The following is a 20,822-nucleotide window of genomic DNA, read 5'->3' on the forward strand; positions in this document are numbered from 1 at the left end:
AGCTTCCCATGGCCTCGTGCGCTCTTCTCCTGGCCTCTTCGAGCCCCTTCCAGCCCTCACTCCGGGGGACCCAGCCCCTCCTGGGTGTGAGGGAGAGGTCCTGCCACTTAGGTACCTGTCTCAGGGGGGGATTGTGTCTTCTCTTGGGCAGATCCTGTGGCTAGTTTACAAGTGTTTCTAATAGATACACACGCGTGCACGAGTACACACACACACTCTGCGTCCCTTTTCCTTGCATATCTGTCTACACTGTCAACACTGAGATTTTATTTCCCTTCCTTACAAATTGTGCACAAACAAAAAGTGCGGTTTTGTTCTTCCCTGGGCTAGCAGATGGATGATGGTAAGAGCATGAGCTTTGGAGTCAGACCTCAGTTCAAATCCCAGATCTACTGTTTACCTAAAATTCTCTTGCCTCCATCCCTTTACCTGTAGAATGGGGGTACTAATGGCACCTGCCCCTCAGGGTCAGTGGGAGGGTTTGCAGGATGACATTAGACATCTCAGCAAGGCTCCCTGTGGGCTGGATCTTGCCCTTGTCAGAGGAAGAAGACTAGAGTTTGAAACTAAATAAGGGAAGACGAAGGGCAAGAAGCTGTTGCAGCCTCGGCAAAAGCATGAGCCCAGGTGAAGGAGGAACAGGTGGACACAGTGGGGGTCGGCCCGGAGCCTGGAGAATGGGGCTCTGGGCAGGAAGTCTGCACGGCCAGGGGGCTGGTGGGGTGGGGGGGCTGATGGGGGGTGCTGATGGGCCGAAGGGGAATCAGAGACCGGTCCAGAGGGCACTCTGAGACCCGGCTCTCCCACTCACGGTCCAAGTGTCACCTTTATGAATTGCAAGTCTGACCATGACACCCCAGGCTTAAAACAGAGCCCCATGACCCGGCTCCCCCCTCCCGCGCCGCCTCATTCCCTCCGTCTTCACCTCGCACTTGGCGTTGCAGGGACACCAGGTCACTCGCGCTGCCTTCACCCCCTGCTGTCCCGAGGCCCTGCCCTCACCTGCCTGGCCAATTCCCCTCTGGGTTCAAAACCCAAGCCAGATGCCACCTCTTCCCAGGGACTGTGCCCGAATGCCCCTGCCCCTGTGGAGTCAGGCACTCGGCCTGGGAGCTCCAAACCTCCACTGCTACCCTCATCCTGCTCTCCCAGCCACACTTCTTTACACTTTCTCCCCGCCCAGACCATGGGCCCCCCGAGGGCACAGACCCACCCCATCCAGTGATTCTCACAAGACCAGTACCTGGGAGGGGCTCCAGGTGAGGGCATCCACACTGGGGCTGGGGCTGGGGCTGGGACAGGGTCCTCAATGGGGCCAAAGCGGTGAATGTATCACCCGCCCCAGGCTAGAGGTGGGAGGGAGTCCAGTCCGAGCCTCGAGGCCTGGGGGTTCCAGGACGGCAGAGGTTGGGCCCCCCCCACCTCTGACGGTGCTCACCTAGGCCCTCACGAAGGTAAGGACCAGCGTGTCATGTCCCACAGATCGTCCCCACACCCTCTGCTTGTGTTAGTGCAGCTGCCTGAGAGGGAAGACCCTGCCTGGGGTTCGGCGGGCAGGGCCCCGTCTCCCCTGCTGGGCCATTTGGGCCACTGCACATTAAGTCTCCAGGGTCACAGGTTTGGAGGCTCCACAGTCTCGAGGAGACTGAAATGATGTGCAACATCAGCTGCTCCCCGATCACTAAGAATGTGAAATTCTTGAGGATTTTCCACGGCCGGAAGGGAAATCACCTTCCGGAAGAGAGTCTGCTATCCTCCCCATGGAAGGGATCTGTTTGCAGCTATCGGCAGAGATGGTGACGTGTGCTCACGGTTAGGACGAGAGGAGTCAAATTTAAATTGGCTGCAAATTAAGCTTGTGATTTTGAGCTGAAGGGGCACCTTGGGGCTCTGCTGTGGCCACCTCTCCCGCTGAGTGACCCTCCTGTACGCTGAAGACACAGCCCTGTCTCCGCAGACCTCAGACCTCTCTGGGTTCAGATCCATCCGTCTGGCTGCCTACCAGCTGTCTCTACTTGGGTATGTTCAGGCTGCTAAAACTCGACATGCCGAATGCTCAGTGCATCACCTCCCCCTAGCTCTCCCCTGCCCTTGGTCCATGGACCTGCCTGCCTGTGACTTTGTCCTTCTCATGTCCCCGTGCTTGCACTGGGGAGGCCCTGCCCAGCCCCCCACTATCACCCTGGGATGTCAGAGCAGGACGGAAACCTGGACATCATTTGAACCAACCTCCTCTATTACAGATGAGAAAACCCGAGGCCTGAGGGAGAGGACGTGACTTGCCTGAGGTCATAGGTTGAGTGGCAGAGTCAGATGTAGAACCCAGGTCTCCCAGCTCCCAAGAGGCTGCCCTCTCTCCTCCGGCGACTGCCTCTCAGCCCCTGCACCCATCTTTTCCCGTTAGGGTTACTGAGGCACATCCTGCAGTTCTCCTGCCTGAAGGTAGGCATCCCCACTCCACTTACCCTGACGGCCTCCACACCCTCAGACTGAGCCCGGGGCCCTAGCCTGGAGGTCAGGGCCTGTCTGCCCATCCCAACCTAGCTCAACCTATCTCTGAGAAGGCCATCTCCCCATCCCCACTGCTCATGACTGTCTCTGTCCTCAAATTTTCATTCCAGGCAACCCATCCCTTGCCTGGAATATTCTAAAACATTCCAGAATATTCCTTGCATTCCAGAACATTCCCCACAACCCATGCTTTGCCTGGAATGTTCTTCCTCCTTCTTTTTGGTCTGTCCAAGAAGCGTTCACTACTTTGGGTTCCCAGCCAGTGGTATCTCTTCTCTGTTGTGTGCAAGGTTTTGGTTTACATGTTAGGTCTCTGAAGACAGTCAAAGAGCTCCTGTGCTCCCTTGCCCACATCTTTCTAGCCCAGGGCTGGGCCATCGCTCAGTACCAACCTGTCCCTGCATCCTGCCACCTCTGTGCTCTCCAACTGATCTGGATCAGGGACCAAGGCCTAAGGTGCCACACCTGCGATCCAGTGGCCAGTTGCTGGTCACCGTCGGTTGAGAATTTGCCAAGAGTGGCAGCACAAAGCCCTCCCTTGGCCTGAAGAGGCCACTGGCCGTGCCCCTTCACCCCAGAGCTCATGGCCCTGACCCCTGTGCTCGGACAGAGAGAACCCAAGCACTGGGGGTGGGAGACCCGAGCTGTCCGTGAGACTGGAAGTCACAAAGAGCCTGCCCCTTCCTGCGTGGCTGGGGCCATCGCGGCTCGGCGGGGCTCGCATGCCGGGCAGCTCAGCTCTAAGTGAAAGGACACAGCAGATTGGAAAGGAGATGCCAGCCAGTGTGCCATCCTGAAACAAAACACAGTCACTCTGGGGTTAGTTGGCAAGTCCAAACACAGCATTGGGAAGCAAGCAGAGGTCCTGTCCTCCCACTCTGAGCACAGTCCCGGCTCAGCGTCTGCCCCGGAGAGGCTGCAAGGCAAAATGAGCAGTGGCATTAATCTGCTGATGGGTGAGAGAAACAGGAGCGTTACCCTGGGCCGGCCCCCTCGGCTGCTCTCCCTCACTAAGGCGCTAGAAGGTGGCCCCTAACGTCTTTGCAAGGGTATGAAGCAGACAAATTAAAAAATCAACATAATGGAAAAAAAAATGCTCATGCACCATTAAGACTCATTCAGGTAGAAATAGCCAGGGCAGAGGGCAGAAGGGGAGGGGAGCGAAGGCTGAGAGAGACCGTGTTTAGGACACACCTGGTCTGTGCTCAGATAGCGCCGGTTTTAGGCTCCGAGTACAAGTATCAAGACATGCAGCGTGAATGAGGCTTTAGCTACAAGTCAATTCTCCCCGACTCTGGCTGGGGACAAGCGACCCCTTGGGTGCCTCGTGCTCCTCGGTGGGGGATGGTCTGGTCGAAGTGCTTTCCTAGCGTTAAGTTCACTATCGACAGCAGTGACGATGGTGCTGGGGACACGTGCTGGCCCAGTGGGGGCAGCGTGCAAGTGGTCCCTTAAAGTGGAGTCTGCAGTCCTCCTAATCTCAGGGAGGGCTTGTGAGCCACTGAGAAAGTAGGATCCTCGGCAGGTGGGGCAGGGTGTTGTCTACTGCTGGCAGAGGCCCCTGGAGACCAGCAAAGCTGTGTGGGCAGGGCTGGGGACAGTGGCTGCTCTGAGGCTGTGTGTGAGAGGGCACTGGGGGGGGAGGAGGGGGCGGAGGAGAGATGGCTACTGGCTCTGTGACAGGGAGTCACGCTTCAGGAACCTGCAAGAGAGGGGAGGAGAAAAGCGACACAAAAGCGTCCTACAAAGGAACAGACCCGACCACAGCTGGAAGGAAGGCAAACCTTTGAATCAGGTCCTTGAAATACAAGCTGCAGGAAGCTAGAACATTTTGGTGGACTTCAAACTCTCTGCCTTCAACAACAATTTTCAGGTCTGTAAACGCTTTCGCTCTGCGCTGCTGGTTCAATTCCTTCAACATTTCTGCAGAACAGAGAAGACAGACAGGGCCAGGTTCCCATTAAGAGTTTTTTTTTTTTAAATTAAATTTTTTTTTCAAGAAGTAGAGAAATAGGAGAATACTTGACACTGTTTCTTGGCAAGACTGGCTCAACACTGACAGTCAAAAGAGGTCACAAACATAATGCGTAAACAAGCAGCAACTGGGAGGGGCTACGTAACCAAAGGAATAACGACTTTCAAAAGCAAAAAAACAAATACAGAAAAACGAAACAAACGAAACCCCCCCCACAAAAAAAAAAAAAACCAAACCCAGAAATTGAAAGTCTGGGAGAAAAGATTCCCATACTGACAACCGGAAACAGAGAGAATACATCATCACAAACAACTAAAAACTGTAATTTAACTACGCAACAAGTTCTCCAAATGCCAATGAGTGCTGATGTATTTGATACCAAGTAAAGCATGGCGTTGTGATGTAAGATGGGCTGGATATGGTTCAAAGGAATAAAAACCACAAAACCTGCAAAAACAGCATCCCTTATGTTAGACACTCACAGCCATGGCTGGGGCGAGCTTCTTGGGGAGGGGCCCCCGAGAAAGGACGGGTGGAGTGGGGGCCTGACGAGCACTTCCCTTTCACACTTCCGGGACAGATGCAGGGATGGGGGGGTAGGAGGGGAAGCAAGCAAGGGGCAGGGATAGTCTGCACCTCCTCCCACTTCCTGGGTCATCTCAGGAGCCCCACCCTTCACCTGGGTCTTCAGCACAGGGGAGCCTGGCTTGCAGCCCCAGGAAGTCCCAGGAAGTGGCCTCAGGGGACTTCCCACCCTGATACACACCTACCTTTGCCTGGTGGCTTGGCCACCTGGGGCCAGCACAGAGAGTGCCCCAGGTCCATGGGCTCCGAACCTGGGGATGTCAGAAGCTTCTCCCAGACCCACATCAAGGCTCAGAATGGGGAAGGAGGAGAGCCTGACAGCTGTCCTGCTCAGTTTATATAAACTCTTTCACTTGCAAAGTTAAGGCCTTCAGATGAGTAATGCTCCCAACAGTCTCGCCCTGCCGGCCTGTCCCCGCACCCCACGGGCCCATGGACAGAGCCTGCCCTTCGCAGTGCTGGTTGCCGGACATCAGAGGTCCAGATCCTTGGGCCAGAATGACCTAGACTGTTCAGCAGGTGAATGGGAGAGGGTGGTCTGCAGAACTGATCCCCACCCTCTAAGTCCCCCACCAGCACCTCAAGCCCTCCGCGTGGGTGTTTGCTGCACCCTGGCTGGTGTTCCGGAATTATCCTCCAGTGTGCCCTGCTCCAGCCTGACCGGTCATCTCTGTCCTCTTGGGCCAGCATTGGGTGCCTGCCAAGATGCCCTGCTGAGCCCAGCTCCTCCCCGGACACTGTGACTGTGGACAAGCCCTGGTACTTCCCGAGCCTCTGTTTCTATGTCTGTAAAATGGGGATGGAGGCCCCCATTCTACTCCCAGAGCTGGGTGAAGCTCAGATGCTCAGGCCCGGGGGTGGCCAAGGGCTTGTGGGCTTTGAGGTCAGCCAGGCCCTTCTTTGAGAGGACATACTGGGCTCCAGCTCTGCTGAAGACCAGGGAAGATGGTGGGAAGGGGGGGCCCTGGAGCACACCCTACGTGGGGGACTGAGGTGGTCAGGCAATGCTGAATCACTGTCCCCACCAACCCCACATCAGGCTGAGCTGGAGTCGCTGCAGGGCACATGCAGGGGTGTGTGTCCTGCGGGGGCATTGGCTGGGGTCTCTAAAGGCTCCCCATGGAGCCTGGAGTAAGGGAAACCAGCAGGACCCAAAGCAACAGCCGGGGGCGTGGAGGGCACCTGTGGGGTAGATACGGGGGAAGAGACTCAAGGGCTGGGGGAGAGACAGAGATGTGATGGGTGGACAGGAGGGGTCAGATCCCAAGAGCCCTGTGAGGGGGCTCGAGCTTAATGCTATGGGCACCAGGGAATCAGCAGGGATTCTGTGCAGAGGGGTGACAAGGGTAGACTCCGAATGGGGGGCAGGAAAGCACCCTGTGGAGAGCTGGGCCTCAGAGCCAGGCCTGAGGGAGAACCTGAACCCTGCCTCCTATCAGCTGCGTGACCTTGGGAAAGTTACGCAGCATCCCCGAAGCCTCGGTTTCCCGCTCTGGTGGAGGTTAAAGGAGCTGGCCCGCGGTAAGCTGTGAGCCGTGGGCCCGGCACATAGTCAACACTCAACGGTGGTCATTTTCATGTTTTTGTTGATGGTGGTGATCACTCTGCAATCCAGGTGAGAAGCGACAAAGGCCTGAACTACAGCGGTGACGGAGGGACAGAGAAAGACAAGTATTTAGGCTGTGGATGCCACGGCCATCCATCCTGGAGGGACCATGGCGGGTGGGGTGTGTGTGAGGACCATGTCCGGGCTTCTGGGGGGGACATCGGGAAGGGAGGGGGTGATGAGTTGAGTTGTGGGCCTAGGGTTAGGGCCGTGGGATGCCTGGGGAGAGGTGGCAGTGGGGACGTGTAGCACATTGCCGGGGTGGATCCCACACAGGAAGGGCCTATGGGGTCAGGCCGGGTTAGGGCTGAGCCGCTGCCCTCACACATCAGCTCCAAAAAGAGCCACCAACTGAGTTCGTTCCCAAACCACGAGCCAGATGGATGATGTCATGTTTTTGAGTGAAATCCCTTGGGGGGGAAAAGAGCTCTGGGCTGGAATTCCTGATTCTTGCTCCAGCTTTGCCACTAATTGGCTGGGTGACCCTGGGCAACTTGCTCCGGCTTTTGGTGCTCAATTCCCTCAAGCACCCACGGGCACCTGCCCTGGTGGCCCCAGTTGTCACGCTGCACTGAGGGATAGAGGCAGCCCCACATGCCTCTTGAGTTAACCGTGCTCAGGGGGCCGGGAGAACACAGCGCTACACAGAACGCCACTCCTTCTGGGCCCAGAGCATTCTGATTGTTTTGGAAGATTTTATTTCAAACCAAGGTTCCGGCAACGATTACATCTGCAGCCCCAGACCCAGCCTCAACGCCTGCTGCCCTGGGAATCCCGGGCCGGATCTGAGAGGTGGTGCTTGGAGATCCAGGTCATCATAGCTGTAGGCTCTTTCTACTCTCATTTTGTGGAAATCTGGATTTAATAACTGGGCAAGATTACTCAGTTTCAGAAGAATTTTTCAGTTTATGAAAGGACTCACCAGGGGATTCCTTTTCACAGCAGGGCCCCAAGTCAAAGTATTGATCAGCTGGTACGTGCTTACTGTTGCCCCCTGAGTGCCCAGCTGGAGAGCTGGCATTTCGGGACATTACGACCGAGGGTCCACGGGAGGAAACCAGTATTGGCTCTGGGCACAAACTACCCTCCTGCCCGCCCCATATTGGCAAGGACAACTCCTTAATGTCTGAGGGGCTTGGAGGCCTGTGGGTTCCTGGGGAAGCCTTTGGACAAGCCATGCCGGTGCCCAGGTTGGACAGTCTGCAGGCCTCAGGGCAGAGCCTGGCAGGGGCTGCGTCCTCAGAGTTGACTCCAGCCGCACGCATCCCAGCGCCCTGCAGAATTTGGCTGCCTTGGGCTTGTGAAGGAGGAGAAGTCTTGACCTCAAGGTCCCTCCCTGTTGGCTGGCATCAGGGAATTGTTTTCTGGTCTTCCCTGCTTTGAGTGGGACCCCACACCCTTGCCTTGCCCACCCAAGTGGCTGCCCTGTGCCTTTTGCCTTGCCCCTCCTTCGGGAACTCCCCTGACTCAGACCATCTGGCAGAAAGCTCACACCCACCAGTTTACTAGGCTTCTCCCTGACCCCTCCCCACCCGGTTCTGCCTCTTTTACCACCTAGAAATCTCTGCATGGATTCTCCACCAGCGCCGCCATCCCTCACCTGAGTCATTGCAGCAGCCTCTAAGGCCATCTCCCTGTTTCTGGCCTGTTCCCCTCCAAGCTCTCTCCATACATCAGCCTGACCATCAACCTCTGCATTTTTTTAAAAATATTTATTTATCTGGCTGCGCCTGGTCTTAGTTGTGGCATGCGGGATTTAGCTCCCTGACCAGGGATCGAACCCGGACCCCCTGCACTGGGAGTGCAGAGTCTTAACCGCTGGACCACCAGGGAAGTTCCCATCAGCCCCTGCTTAAATAAACTTTGCAAGGCTGGGTAGTGGGAACAAGGCCCTCTGTGATGCCTCCCCCAACAACGCCCAGCCCCTCCCCTCCCCGGTGGGCCCTTCACTCCCCACCGAAGCCTCACTGCACCCCAGGCATGTCCCCCTCCATCCTTCACTCATCTCTCTGCCCCTCTGCCCAGATCTTTCTTCCTCCCTGCTTCTTCTGGCTAATTACCATTTTATCTTGCAACACCAGTTAAAGTATTATTTTGTCCCAGGCCTCTTTGCCTCTTTCCCCTATTCCTGCCAGATCTCCTTGCCCTCCGCCCACCTCGGCGTCCTGTGCTTACTTATTTAGAGAGCATACTATGTAATTATTTATTTATATGGATGTCTCCTGCACTAGATTGTATTTTCTTTTTATTTTTATCTTCAACAATTAGCACAGGTCCTGGAGTATATATATAGTCGTTATGGTAAATTGCAAAAATTCTTTGCAGCCCCTCCCATCATCAAAGGGTGGATAACTCCACCCTTTTTACCCCACCCTTTGGATCTTGACTGGTCTTATGACTTGTTTTGGACCCTAAAACATGGTTGAAAGGACACTGTGACTCTGAGCCACAGCCTCAAGAAGCTTTACTTGCTTTTGCTCACTTTCTCAGGACCCCTGACACCACCACCATATAATCATGCCTGGGCTAGTCTGTTGGAGGATGAGAGACCACGTGGAGCAGAGGTGAGCCCTCACAGATGAGCCGCTTACACCAGCTAGACCCCCATCAATATCGGCTGAGCCTGACCCAGATCAGCCGAGCCCAACCCAGATCAGCTGAGCCCAACCCAAACTGCATAATCTAAATAAGTGGTTGTTGTTTTAAGCCACTAAACCTTAGAACTGTGTGTTATGCTGCAAGAGCTAACTGATATCAAAGGCATGAACAGATGATGAACTCAAGTGCTCAGAGAACTTCCTCTGTGTCATTCTCTCCCTTGCTGGTGCAGTTTGAAGTTAATTCTTTTTGCTGTTGCTGTAAAATTACCATCCTAACCATTTTTAAGTTCCGTAGTGTTAAATACATTTACACTGCTGGGCAATCAATCTCTAGAACTCTTCATCTTGCAAAATTGAAACTCTGTACCCATTAAAGAACAGCTTCCCATTCCCCTCTTTCCCCACCACCTGGCAATGACCATTCTACTTTCTGTCTCTAAACTCAACTACCCTAGGCATCCCATATAAATGGAATCATACAGTATTTGTCTTTTTGTGACTGCCTTATTTCACTTAGCATAGTGTCCTCAGGGTTCATCCATGTTGTAGCATATGTGAAAATTTCCATCCTTTTAAAAGCTGAATACTATTCCATTGTATGTATTGATCACATTTTGCGTATCCGGTCAGTGGGCACCTGGGTTGCTTCCCCCTTTGAGCTCTTGTGAAGAGTGCTGCTATGAGGCTAATTCTTAACCCCACACGGACATCTCTAAACACCCTGTCTCAAACTCCGTTATCTGTGGTTAGGGTAAACCCGCTCTGTGGATCCAGCAGCAAGTGGCATCAGAGGGAAAGGAGACACTAGGAAGGGTCTGCCCGGGGCTGGATGCTTTGCTTAGAGGAGAGTGAGGCCGCAAACAGAACCAACACTGGAGATGAGGTTGCAGCCAAACTTCTGCATATTTTTCACCAAACGACACAGGTTATTTGTCAGAGACTAATGGGCTCGTTCCAGCTGGACTAGAAGGGCTGTCTGAGGTGGTAATAAAGAGGAAGAGATGTCAAATATTAAAAGGCAACGAATTTCAGTGGCTTTGCAGCGGAGTCCATTAAATCAGAGCCCCGAGAAAGGTTGTGCGGCCAAATAATTTTTTTCAGAGCTCAAGTAAGAACCCAGCTAGGTGATAAATGCACCTGACTCCACTGGTATTTATGACACCTATTTGATAAAGGACCCGAAAAAATTATAAACTCAGAGCAGTTGTGAAATATACTGAGAGAGCACAGCGAAGGCTCTCATGCACACCCAGAGGATAATTCATTCGGGACCAGGAGCCTGACATGTGCCGACACCGCGGGGACAAATGATGGCTTTACACAAACAGAGCCTCCTGCTGCTTCTGCCATAGCCGGTCAGGGAGCGGCCGGGCTGCCAAGCCGGATGCTGCCCTTCCTCCTTTTCCCTCTCCCACCCATCAGATATACACACCACCCCTTTCTCTGCTTCCAAAGAAGTACTGGGCTCAGAATCAGCCTTGAGAGCCAGCTGGGCTCCAGCTTCCTGGTAAGATGGAATAAAACCCCCCGTGGGCTGCACGACCAGCCTGAGTCGGAGGGATGGGCCTTCTACGGGGAAGTCACCCAGTCCCAGTCCCACCAACGTGTGGGCAAACCCTCCCAGGAAACGGGGTTCTCTGGAGCAGGGAAGCGTGAAAGACTCAGGCTTCTTGCCTGACTTAGCATTTTAGTAAGGAGACCTTCTGGTTGTCCTGCTGTCCGAATGGAAATTTCTGCCATCTATCTGAAAGGGAACAAAAGCCCTAAGAACAGTTGCCACCTCTCACCAGCCTGGCTTTTCCATGTCGTCCAATGCTGGGTGACAGACCTATTTCTCAAGCACCAAAGGTCCTTTCTCTTCCTACAGTCTCCGCCCCAGGGCTGCCTACCAGCGGGTGCTCACTGAGCATTTGCTTGGCAGAATGAAGTTTACATTTCAGTTGGAACATTCTTATGCACTCCAAGATGATATAAAAATCATTAAAATTTTTCCCCTTCAGTTTTTTTGAAACCCACCTAAAACTAACAGAAACATCCCCCCCTCTTCCTCTGTCTCTTAGAGTCAAGGACTGACCAGAGGCAGCTGCCAGCCTGGGCACGGGGGCAGCAGGACCCAGAGACCTAGATCAAGCCACAGAATCACCATGACTGCCTCATCTACAGGCCCACCCAGGCAAGGAATGCCTGATCCCTCATTCCTAAACTCCTACCCAGTGGCTCCCAGAGCCTTCTAGGACCTGTTTGTAACCTTTGTTTATAGCTTCACTTCTATTCATGTCCCCACACACCCCTCAGCCCTTTCTCTAAGTTCATGCCCGCTGTATCCTGTTCCTTCACTTTGGTTGTTCCTCTCTGCCCCTTTGGCCAACTTTCCCCCAATGCTTGTTTCTTAGGGTCTCATCCATCCCCTAAGCCTCAGCTTAAATGCCATCCTATAAGAATTCTTACCGAGTTCCTGGATCACAGACCTCTCCTGTGGTCCCATGAGACTTTGCTGGTGTCTCAATTGCAGTAGAGATCCCTGGCTGCCTAATTTCAGAGGAATGTCTATCTGTCTGTCTCCTTTCTAGGCTGTGATCTCCTGGAGGGCTTGCTTCTCTGCCCCCCCCTGCCCCCCTCCCCACAGGACACCTGACACCATGTTTTTCACAAAAAGTTCCTTTCTGATTGGAATTCAGGGTGTGTTACAGACCGGATGCAGACATGGTCTGGGTGGTAAGAATAACTTCCCCAAAACATGATCCAAAAGAACCATTTGAAATGTCACACTTGTGTGGAATCAGATGGAAAGAATGCAAAAATCAAGCCCCTTTTAACTTCAGGAGACACCAGTGTTAATAATAACAATGATGACCCCACACTTCGTATGGCATCTATGGCTGCTAAAGCATGGTTACATTGATTAGATCCTCCTTGGGGAGGGATTTATCTATTCTGTTCAGTGCCAATGGCTTTGAAGAGCCTAAAAAGCCCTCCTGGGAAAGACTGACCGCCCCACCAGCTCTGCTGAGCACAGGTGCAGCCTGGAGCTCTCAAGGCAACTCTTCAGAACAGGGGGCTTCACACGCAGTGGTCAGAGAGAGGTGGTCTTCTCAACTTTCCAGGTTCCCAGCTGCCTGGATGGTAAGACCTGCCCACATGTAGGCCAATAACTGGCCACCTTCACTGACAGCTCTTGCCTTGTGACCTTGGGGTAGGAGGCAAAGGGAATGGTATTTTGTTGGGGGAGGGATGGGGGAGGCTGGGGGCGGAGTGTTAGGACCCCAGCACCAGCCTTGAGGAGCCTGGCCACAGGGTGGTCACTGCAGAAGTGGGGGCAGACCTTTGGCTGAGCAGGAAGGTCACTGAGCAAACCCTGAGGCTGTAGTTGGAGGGAAGTGCCTGGTTAGGTCAACACTGGCAGCTGTTCGTCCTTCCTGCCCCAGTAAAGAAGGTTCTGCCTGGCTCCTTCTCCTGCTCTGAGGTTGGAAGCTGAGGAGTTGACGGGAATACTCTGAGCAGGAGAGGGTGAAAATGTCATGGTGGGAGGTGGTCAGAGAGATCTCAGGAAAAGGCCAGGGCTTAGGACGCTTGGGTGAGAAATGAGGTCAAGACTGGTGTGCAGAGAGCTCTGCAAGGAGCTGGGACTCCAGGGTGACACGCTGGAGTGGGGAGGGCTGATGTGCAGTGAATTAAGCATCCAGGTGATTCAGGTCAGGATGCTGAAGGTGGGGCTCACAAGGGCCTGGTGGGAGGCCAAGGCAGATGAGCTGGGAGCAGCCCAGAGGTCAAGGATTTTGGAGGGAAGGTGGCCCCCTTCAGGGGCTAGAACTTGTTTAGAACTCCCTCAGGGAGGCGGGTGCCCGCAGGGGCCTTGGTCCTCAGGATCAGGGGAGGATGAGACTGGGTCTGGCAGCAGGGACAGAGTTGAAATTGATGTATGGGGTTGGGGTGGGGAGCACCCCCCTCCCTCTGTGCTCTCATAATGCTCTGTGCCTCTGTGAACTGTTTTCTGCCTATAGTATATTTAGAGACACTGTTTCTTCTCCACCAGCGTGTAGATTCTTGGAAGCCGGGGCTGGTTCTTGGCTACAGGGACTAGAGTCAAGAGGCCAGGACAGATAGTTGGGGCCAAGTGAGAGAACAAAGTTCAGCACCTTGGAGAGCTCTAAGTGTCCAGGGGTCAGGGCAGAAAGCAGGGAGGGATTGAGAGGTTAGGGGTGCCCTGGAGGAGGAGACTAAGTCCACAGCTGAATGAGGCTGAGGCACGGACATCCCCTTTCAGAGGCAGACTCTGGGAACTTCAGATACCTTGTGTCTGTCCCACTCATTTATCCATCAAATGGGTGTTGTCTCCTGTGTGCTGGTCACTGGGTGGGGTCCCAGGGACACACATGAATGCACATGTTCAGAGACCTGGGGAGCTCACTGTTTAGCGGGGGACACACTAAGTAACTGTGATGCCGGGTGAGAAGTTTTAGTGGGGCGAACATCGGGCAGAAGAGGGGCAGAGGAGGGGGCTGGCTCTGCTCCATGGAGAGCAGGGAGGCTTCCACGGGGCTGGCGATGGTTAAGGGCACACTGGAAAGATAAGTAGGAGCTGACCAGGTGGGCTGGAGGGGCAAGGTGTGAACCACACGTATGTACGTGTGTGTTTGAGTGAGTGGTGTGTATAAGTATGTGGGCAGGAACATATGGCGTGTGTAGCACGTGATGTGTGTATGAGCATGTACGTACGCATGCATGTATGTGTACGAGCATATGTGTGTGTGAATATGTGTGTTTGAGCATGCGGTGTGAGAGGCAAGCCCATATCAGGCTGTGAAAGAACAAACCCTCCCGAGGTCTTTATCCCACAGGAGACTGGGTGCCATGGGTGAATTTTATGAGAGGGAGCGAGAGTCAGTTTTGTCTCCTACACTCAAAAAGGCTGCTCAGGATCAACTGTGAGTGGTCTCACACCCCACACCGGGGCCCACATCCTCACCCTGCACCCGCCTGTGTCGGCCCCCGCCTTTCGCACACCATCAGGCCTTCCCTTCTTCCCGATGGTCACTCTGCTCTTCCAAACCATTCTGATGCCCTCCTCTGAATTTTCCAGGTACACAGTCAACCAGCTGAAGCACATTTGTCAGGTACCTTCAAGGTGCAGGGCACAGGGCTGCGAGCTGGGGTCGGGGGTGGGAGTTGCAGAGGAGCCAGGGCAGTAGATGAGCCAGACCATCCCCGTCCTAGGGGAGAGTGAAGCTCAGTGGGGACACAAGGCGCCCGTGGTGAAGAGCTGGATAAGAGCTCCATGGCAGTCAGCGGGGGCGCTGAAGTCCCGCTGAGGAGGGAGAGATGGGTGGCCTGGGGATGACCAGGAAGAGCAGGGGGTGTCGGGGGATGGCTAGCTATGTCACTGTGGAGAGCCAAAGGCACACAAGGAGAGGTATTATTCCTAATTTAGCTCGCAGTCTAACACAGGTTTACTGAGGACCTACTATGTACCAGGCCCTGGACTAAGAAGATGAAAGCAGTTTCCATCCTCAAGGAGCTCACGGTCTGATGGGGGGAGGTAGATGCTGCAGTGAACACAGGTGAGTTTGGTTGCTTGACGTTGGAACCCCCTTTCTACTGGGGAGAACCCCAAGATGCCTGGGGAACTGGGCCTTGTCCCTGAGGGAGTGGAGTGGAGGCGGCTCCCTGGCAGCTGGCATGTAGCCAGGAGACCCGGGCTCAGCTGGTCTGATGCTCGTGCCCTGGACTTGGAGGTTCCAGGGAGGCGTGCAGGGCAGGGCCAGCCGGCGATGGTGACCGTGGTGACTGGCAGAGTCAGTGGCTCAGTGGCACTTGAGTACCGGCGGGGGAGATGTTGCCAGTGCAGAGTCCCAGGCAGACAGGTCCTGCTGGGGACCGCTCTGTGCTGCCTCTGTTCCTGCCCCATTTCCCAGCCCAACTGCTTAGTCTCAAATAAAGATCTGCCCGGCTGAACTCTGTCAGAGCTGTGGACTGTTGTTGGCGTCCCAGGACCCGAGTGGGACAGACATGCATGCACCCATGTTACCCTGTGTCATACGCAGCGTGATGAATGCCCCTTTAGCAGAGCTGCCGTGGGTGTGGGGGGAGCACAGTGTACAAGTGGGTGAGGGGAGGTCTGTCTGTGCAGAGGCCTGGAGCCCCATGACAGGCTGGATGAGCTGTGCTTAGAACCTATAGACTGTAGGCCTGGGAGGGAAATTTAGAAAAGCTGTCCCAGTTCCCTGGGGCACAGGGGGTGGGCTGGATGGGGCAAATGACTGGAGGTGGTGAGACCCTGCCCCTAGGCGTTGCTGCTGTTGGGCAGGTAAGCAGTGAGGGTGAAGCCTGGTCTAGAGCCTGGAGGACGGTGGAGGGGGCTCTGGGGTCTAGGGGGAGGCAGAACCACAGGGCTTTGAGAGTCCATGTAGGGCTGGGGCCGAGGGGAAGATTTCTGACCACTGTTCCTGACTTTGGAGCTCCAGGGTCCCCACCTCCGGGTAAGGCCTGGAGCACGGCATTCAGAAACCAGGTGCTGGTTCTGTTCCTTCTGCATCGGTGGATGGTCTCCAGGCCTTGCCTCCGGGGCTGCAAGGACAGAGGCCTTCCTCTGACGCGGAGCCATCAGCCCTTGTGCTGTCCTGGGCTCTGCTACTACGAGTTTACAGCTTTCTGTTTTACCTTTCATTATCTTAGGGGCAAGACGTCAGACTTCTGAATACATGTGAGAATCTGTAGCTGGGACCCGCCAGAGAATATGAATAAAGAGGTGTCAGTCCTGCGTGTACCCCCAGAGAGGTATGAACTCAGAGCTCAACTAAGCAATCGGGGAGCTGACGGCGGCGGCTACCACACCCTCCAGCACAGCCCAGTCCCCAGCAGAGAAGATGCGACTCCAGGTGCCCAGTCTACAAAATGCGCCACCTGGTTTCTTCACCTGGGGCAAACGTGGAGAGGGCTGCCTACCCTCCATTCCTGGCCAGCAGGCAGCCCAGGGCAGGGGGAGCCCACAGGGGTCCCTGCTTCCCTCCTTCACTGCCCTGGATTCCCAGAGGGGCCTGGGCTCTTTACCTGCACTGACCACCATGATGGCCCCATCGTCTTTCACCCAGAGGCCCTGCTGACCAGCCTTCCACCAGGCTCCTGGGAAGCCTGGGTGAGACAGCTGTCTTGTGTGGGTGAGCAAAGGGGCTGGGTAGGGGAGAGCTTCTGCACCCAACACTGCAGGCCCCAGAGGAGGGCCTGCTTTGGAAACAGAAGAGCAACAAGCCTAAATTGTCATGGGCTATATCCCGTGGAACCTTGCTCTGTTGGAAGCTTCCTGAAAGGAGTCACTCAAAGGCTCCGGCCACCTTGGCTTTGGGACGGTCAGCCCCCTGCCCGAGGAAGGGGCAGGACGGCACAGAGAGGGAGCGGGACGAGGTTCTGGGGAGGATGGGGGACCACACAGGAGAGAGAGAGACAAGGAGCGGGGGACTCATGGCCCTCCCCCACGGTTCCAGCAAATCAATCGTTTAAAAGGATTTGTGAGAATTAGTGAACCGGAGCTGGGAGTACAATCAGCTCAGTTACCCAGGTAAAGAAGGAAGTGAAACGGAGACCCCAGATGCCACCAGGGCCTGATGGCAGCGCAGAGCTCTGTGAATCACATCGCAGGAGAAGAGGATTCACAGGCCGAGAGGACTCGGGGTGAGGAGGCAGGGCAGGAGCGTGCGTGCTTGCGTTTGGGGGGATGGGGACCCCTCTCTACCGCACTTGTCCCTCTGTATTCCTCTCGGAGGGGGTGTCTCTCCGTGGCCATCTGCCCCTGGGTCTCCATCCGTGCTCACCCTTCCTGAGGGCCTGGGCAGGGTCAGGTCTGTGGCAACCCGTCGCCTCAGGTCATTTCAGGGGAGGTGAAAGCCTAGGCGATATTTCAATTTTCCTATTGCTGACGGTCTTTAATCGCCACCATCATTCTAGGAAAATTAGAAAATTAGCATAAATGAAGAAAGTGGGGCTGTGCCCCCCAGGAGATCAGGGGCCAGCTGCAGGGCCAGAGGGCCAGGTCTGCCTTAGCGTGCCCGGGCCAGCCCCGGTGTCACACCTGAGAGACACCATGGCCACCGGGGAGGAGTCAGCCCCGGCCCTGCCTCGGGTGGGCCCACTCTCGGTGTCCCGTCTACCAGCCAGGTGTCCTGCACTCCTGCCTGTCACATTGGCCGTGGGGTCCTGGGTGCACGCAGCCCGTGGACGAGGTACCCCAGGCCTGGTCCCCAGAAAGGTCTCCGGGTGGGCTCTCTTGACACCCCCTTCGACCCCACCTCCTGCCTGCAGCTCAGGCTTCTCCCCTGCCAGGCCCTCCGTCTTCGGTATGTGATCTTCGCCTGATGAATTCTGTCTCTGGTTAGACTGTGAGCTCTGGTGCCTTTCATTCCCCGCATTCCCAGAGCCCGGTGCAGCCTCTGGAACCCACAGGACTGGGTCCTGGGGTGGCTCACACGTGCTGGGCTCCCAGTGACGACGTACGCAGCCACGACCCTGATGCAGGAAGACAGTCCTGTCTGGGCACACGTGCAGGCCGTGCTCCTGCACCTTCTGGGTTAACTTCCCTGACACAGGACCTTTCACACTGTTCTCATGATTTCAGCTGAGCTGTTGGCTTTAATGATACCCCTCTCTGCCTGGTCACTTCCCCAGAGGTATTTAGCCTGACAGTCTATTTTTCTTGAGAAGCTGAACCTATTAGACTCTATAATAAAGCCAGAGTACTGTTTTCACAAACTCTCATTGGAAGTAATTACCCAAGAGAAGCCGTCCTGCGCAGACAGGGCCGGGCCTGTGTCTCAGCTGCAGTCCTGGGTTCTGGTGTACCTCTGCTCCGGGTGGGCTGGACACAGGGGGTGGGCACCCTGGGCACCTGCCACTGTGCTCAGAGGCTGACTGAAGGTGGGCATGAGGGGCGGCTCCACCCCCTGCATGGCACAAAGGCTAAGAAGCCCAGCCTAGCCCAGTCTCCCGCATGGGCCGTGTCCAGCAGGAATCAACCTACAGGAATGGAGTGTCTCTGTGTGCAGGTGGGGAGGGGACCAAGGCGACCCCGCTGTCCCACTTTCTGCCCTTGAAAGCCTTCTTGGCACGAGGTGCAACTGTGCACTTACCGGGGGGATGACGGCAGTGACGGGTAGTGAAGGGCGTGGATTGGACTTGAAGGGGCAGCTACCAGCTGCTGTTTGGACGGGCTGTTCCCTTCCCTTCATCGGGTCCTCTTCCTCTGCAGGACCCGTCTACCCATCCCGCGAGACCAGGTTCAGATGCCGCCTTCTGTCCCACCACACTGGGCTCACTACAGAGCCAAGGTTATTTTCTCATCTCTCAAGCCCTTGGACTGTGGGTGCCCACAGATGAGACCCCAGTGGGGGGACTGGGAGGGGCGGGGAGGGTGTTTGCTGATGGAGTGAATGGCTTTGACCAAAAGGGAAAGAAAGCAGAGTCCTGCGGGATTCGAGGGTTTGAGACCTTGCAGCCTGGCCACGTGGAGGGCTCCTGACCAGCTGGGTCTGCAGTTCCCAGGGATGACACAGAACCTGATGGAGAATCCTCCTAGGCTCCAGCAGTAGCCTCCCGTTCGGGTCCAGGGATGGGGAAGGTGATGCTGGTCCTGACCTGGGAGCTGTCTCTGCCGCCTGTGGGCCTGGAGCTTCTACCACTCTCCTGTGGGGGTCTGGGCTGCCTCCTTCTTGGGGTGAACTTTACCTTGGGTGGGTGGAGGTGAGGGGGAATCCATGGGGTAGGAGGGTCTGGGTGGGTCCCTACAACCCCGGGCCCAGGGGGAAGCATCCAGGCCCTGGGGCAGGCTGGAAAGAAGGCTCTCCCCAGCACAGCTGACCTGGACTTGGGCAGGTCTGCAAATCAAGCTGTAGAGCTCCCTGGGGCCTTGGGAATGACTGCATGTGTCCTAGCAAAGGTGGATCCAGGGCTGCCTGCCCCCAGAAGCTGCTCCCTCAGCTCCCATCTTCTCCCCCCTACGTCCTGGAGGTTTTGAAACCAGCACTTCTCTCCTTCCTCAGGCTCTGCAGGCCAAGGTATGGCTGTGCCTGTCCGCTGTTAGGAGGACCTGTGTTGTCCACCCTGAGCAGCTCTCTTAACGGGGTGCGTCTGCACAGACAGGAGCTTTCTGTTTCTCTGGCAGCTGCTGCGGAGGAGGACGTAATAGATTTTGATCCCTGCTCCGAAAAGCTCCCACTGCTAAGAAAAGCTCTCAAAAGCAGAGCCTGGATCTGACTAGCCTCTGTACCCCAGTGCCTGGCATAGCTTCTGGCTCCGAACAGGTTTCAGGTAAGGTCTGAATAAGTGATTGAGGGAATGAATGAATAGTTGCTGGATCAGACCAGGTGTCACGGAATAGGATGCACTGAGCTGGGTCTTGAATGGATAGGATTTGAGCCAACAAATCCTGAGTCCTTCCATGGAGGAAGTGTGGCCCCCAGAGTGCACAGCACAAGCAAAGGCACAGAAGCAGGAAAGCCCATGGAGGGAACACGGACTCTACAGAGTGTGGGGCAGTGGGCTGGTGGATGGGCAGAGCGATGGCATCAAGCAGGGAGAGCGAGAAGCCGCAGAACCCTGGGAACAACCGCGCCGAGTACGGTAGGCATTTCCATATCTCCAGCATCTTTCTTCCCCTGGCAGCACCCACCAGGGAAAGAAAACCCTGCAATCCCCAGCACTTGGCTCTCTCCCACCCTGGAGAGAGGGCGGAGGGAGGCGAGCAGGGCCACGCGGGCACGCTCTCGAGCGCACTCTCTCCCTTGCCAGCACCCACTCCCCAGGCATCTGAGCAGTGACGGACCATCTGCCTGGAAGTCATCTAGAAGAAGAAAGGACCGTGCACGTCAGCCAGAACAGACCCAGGCCCACCCTGGAGCACTCGCTATTCCTAGGGGTGGATCGGAGGCCCGGGCTGTCCAGGGTAACTTGGGTGGCAGGGCCAGAAGGAGCGGGCAGGTCTCCAGGTGCTCTGGTTCTGCATGGTGACACTGCACAGAGATGGTGATGATGATGAAGGGCATGGCGACCTTTCACTGAGAGCCCGGGTGTGCTGAGATGGCCCTTCACGCACATCGCTGCTCTTGTTTCAAGTGTCTTTTACATATGAGGGAGGCGAGGTGAGGTGCCCGGTGTCTCCCGCTGGAAGCTGAGGCGGGTTTGATCTGACAGGAGCCTGCCCTGCCTAAGGCATCAGTTCTCAACCTTGGCCTGTGCATCGAAGAGCTCATCTGGAAGCTTCAAAAAACAAATACTGATGCCTGGGCCCCACAACCCGCAGTGGGTTGGGGGTGATCTAGGCACCAGGATTTTTAAAAAGCTCCCCAGGAAATTTTAATGTGTAGCAAAGTTGAAAACTTCTGGTCTCCTGCCCCAGCGCTGTTGTTTCTGCTTTTTTGTTCTCATTACTGAAATCTCCAGAGCTCAACGAAATTTAGTGAAAAAAATAAAATAAAAATAAGGAACGACAGTTCGAAGAGCCAGGAATTTATGCAAATGAATGCAAATAAACACACACTTCCCTATATATGTTTATGCAAAT

General features: G+C 55.4%; 1 protein-coding gene across 5 annotated transcripts in view; it reads right to left on the minus strand.

The window, feature by feature from the left end:
• KLHL29 (kelch like family member 29) overlaps positions 1–20,822 on the minus strand; it is a 311,729-nt gene that overhangs the window by 19,996 nt on the left and 270,911 nt on the right. For all 5 annotated transcript variants that reach the window (XR_009544133.1, XM_060169436.1, XM_060169435.1 and 2 more), the window contains one exon: positions 4,296–4,434. Coding sequence is in view for 4 of the 5 variants with exons in the window: in XM_060169436.1 (XP_060025419.1) it covers positions 4,296–4,434 (139 nt within the window). In the remaining variant the exon portion in view is untranslated. The remainder of the gene's footprint in view (positions 1–4,295; positions 4,435–20,822) is intronic.

This window comes from Lagenorhynchus albirostris, chromosome 13 (assembly GCF_949774975.1).
Source record: "Lagenorhynchus albirostris chromosome 13, mLagAlb1.1, whole genome shotgun sequence".
Classification (NCBI taxonomy): Eukaryota; Metazoa; Chordata; class Mammalia; order Artiodactyla; family Delphinidae; genus Lagenorhynchus; species Lagenorhynchus albirostris.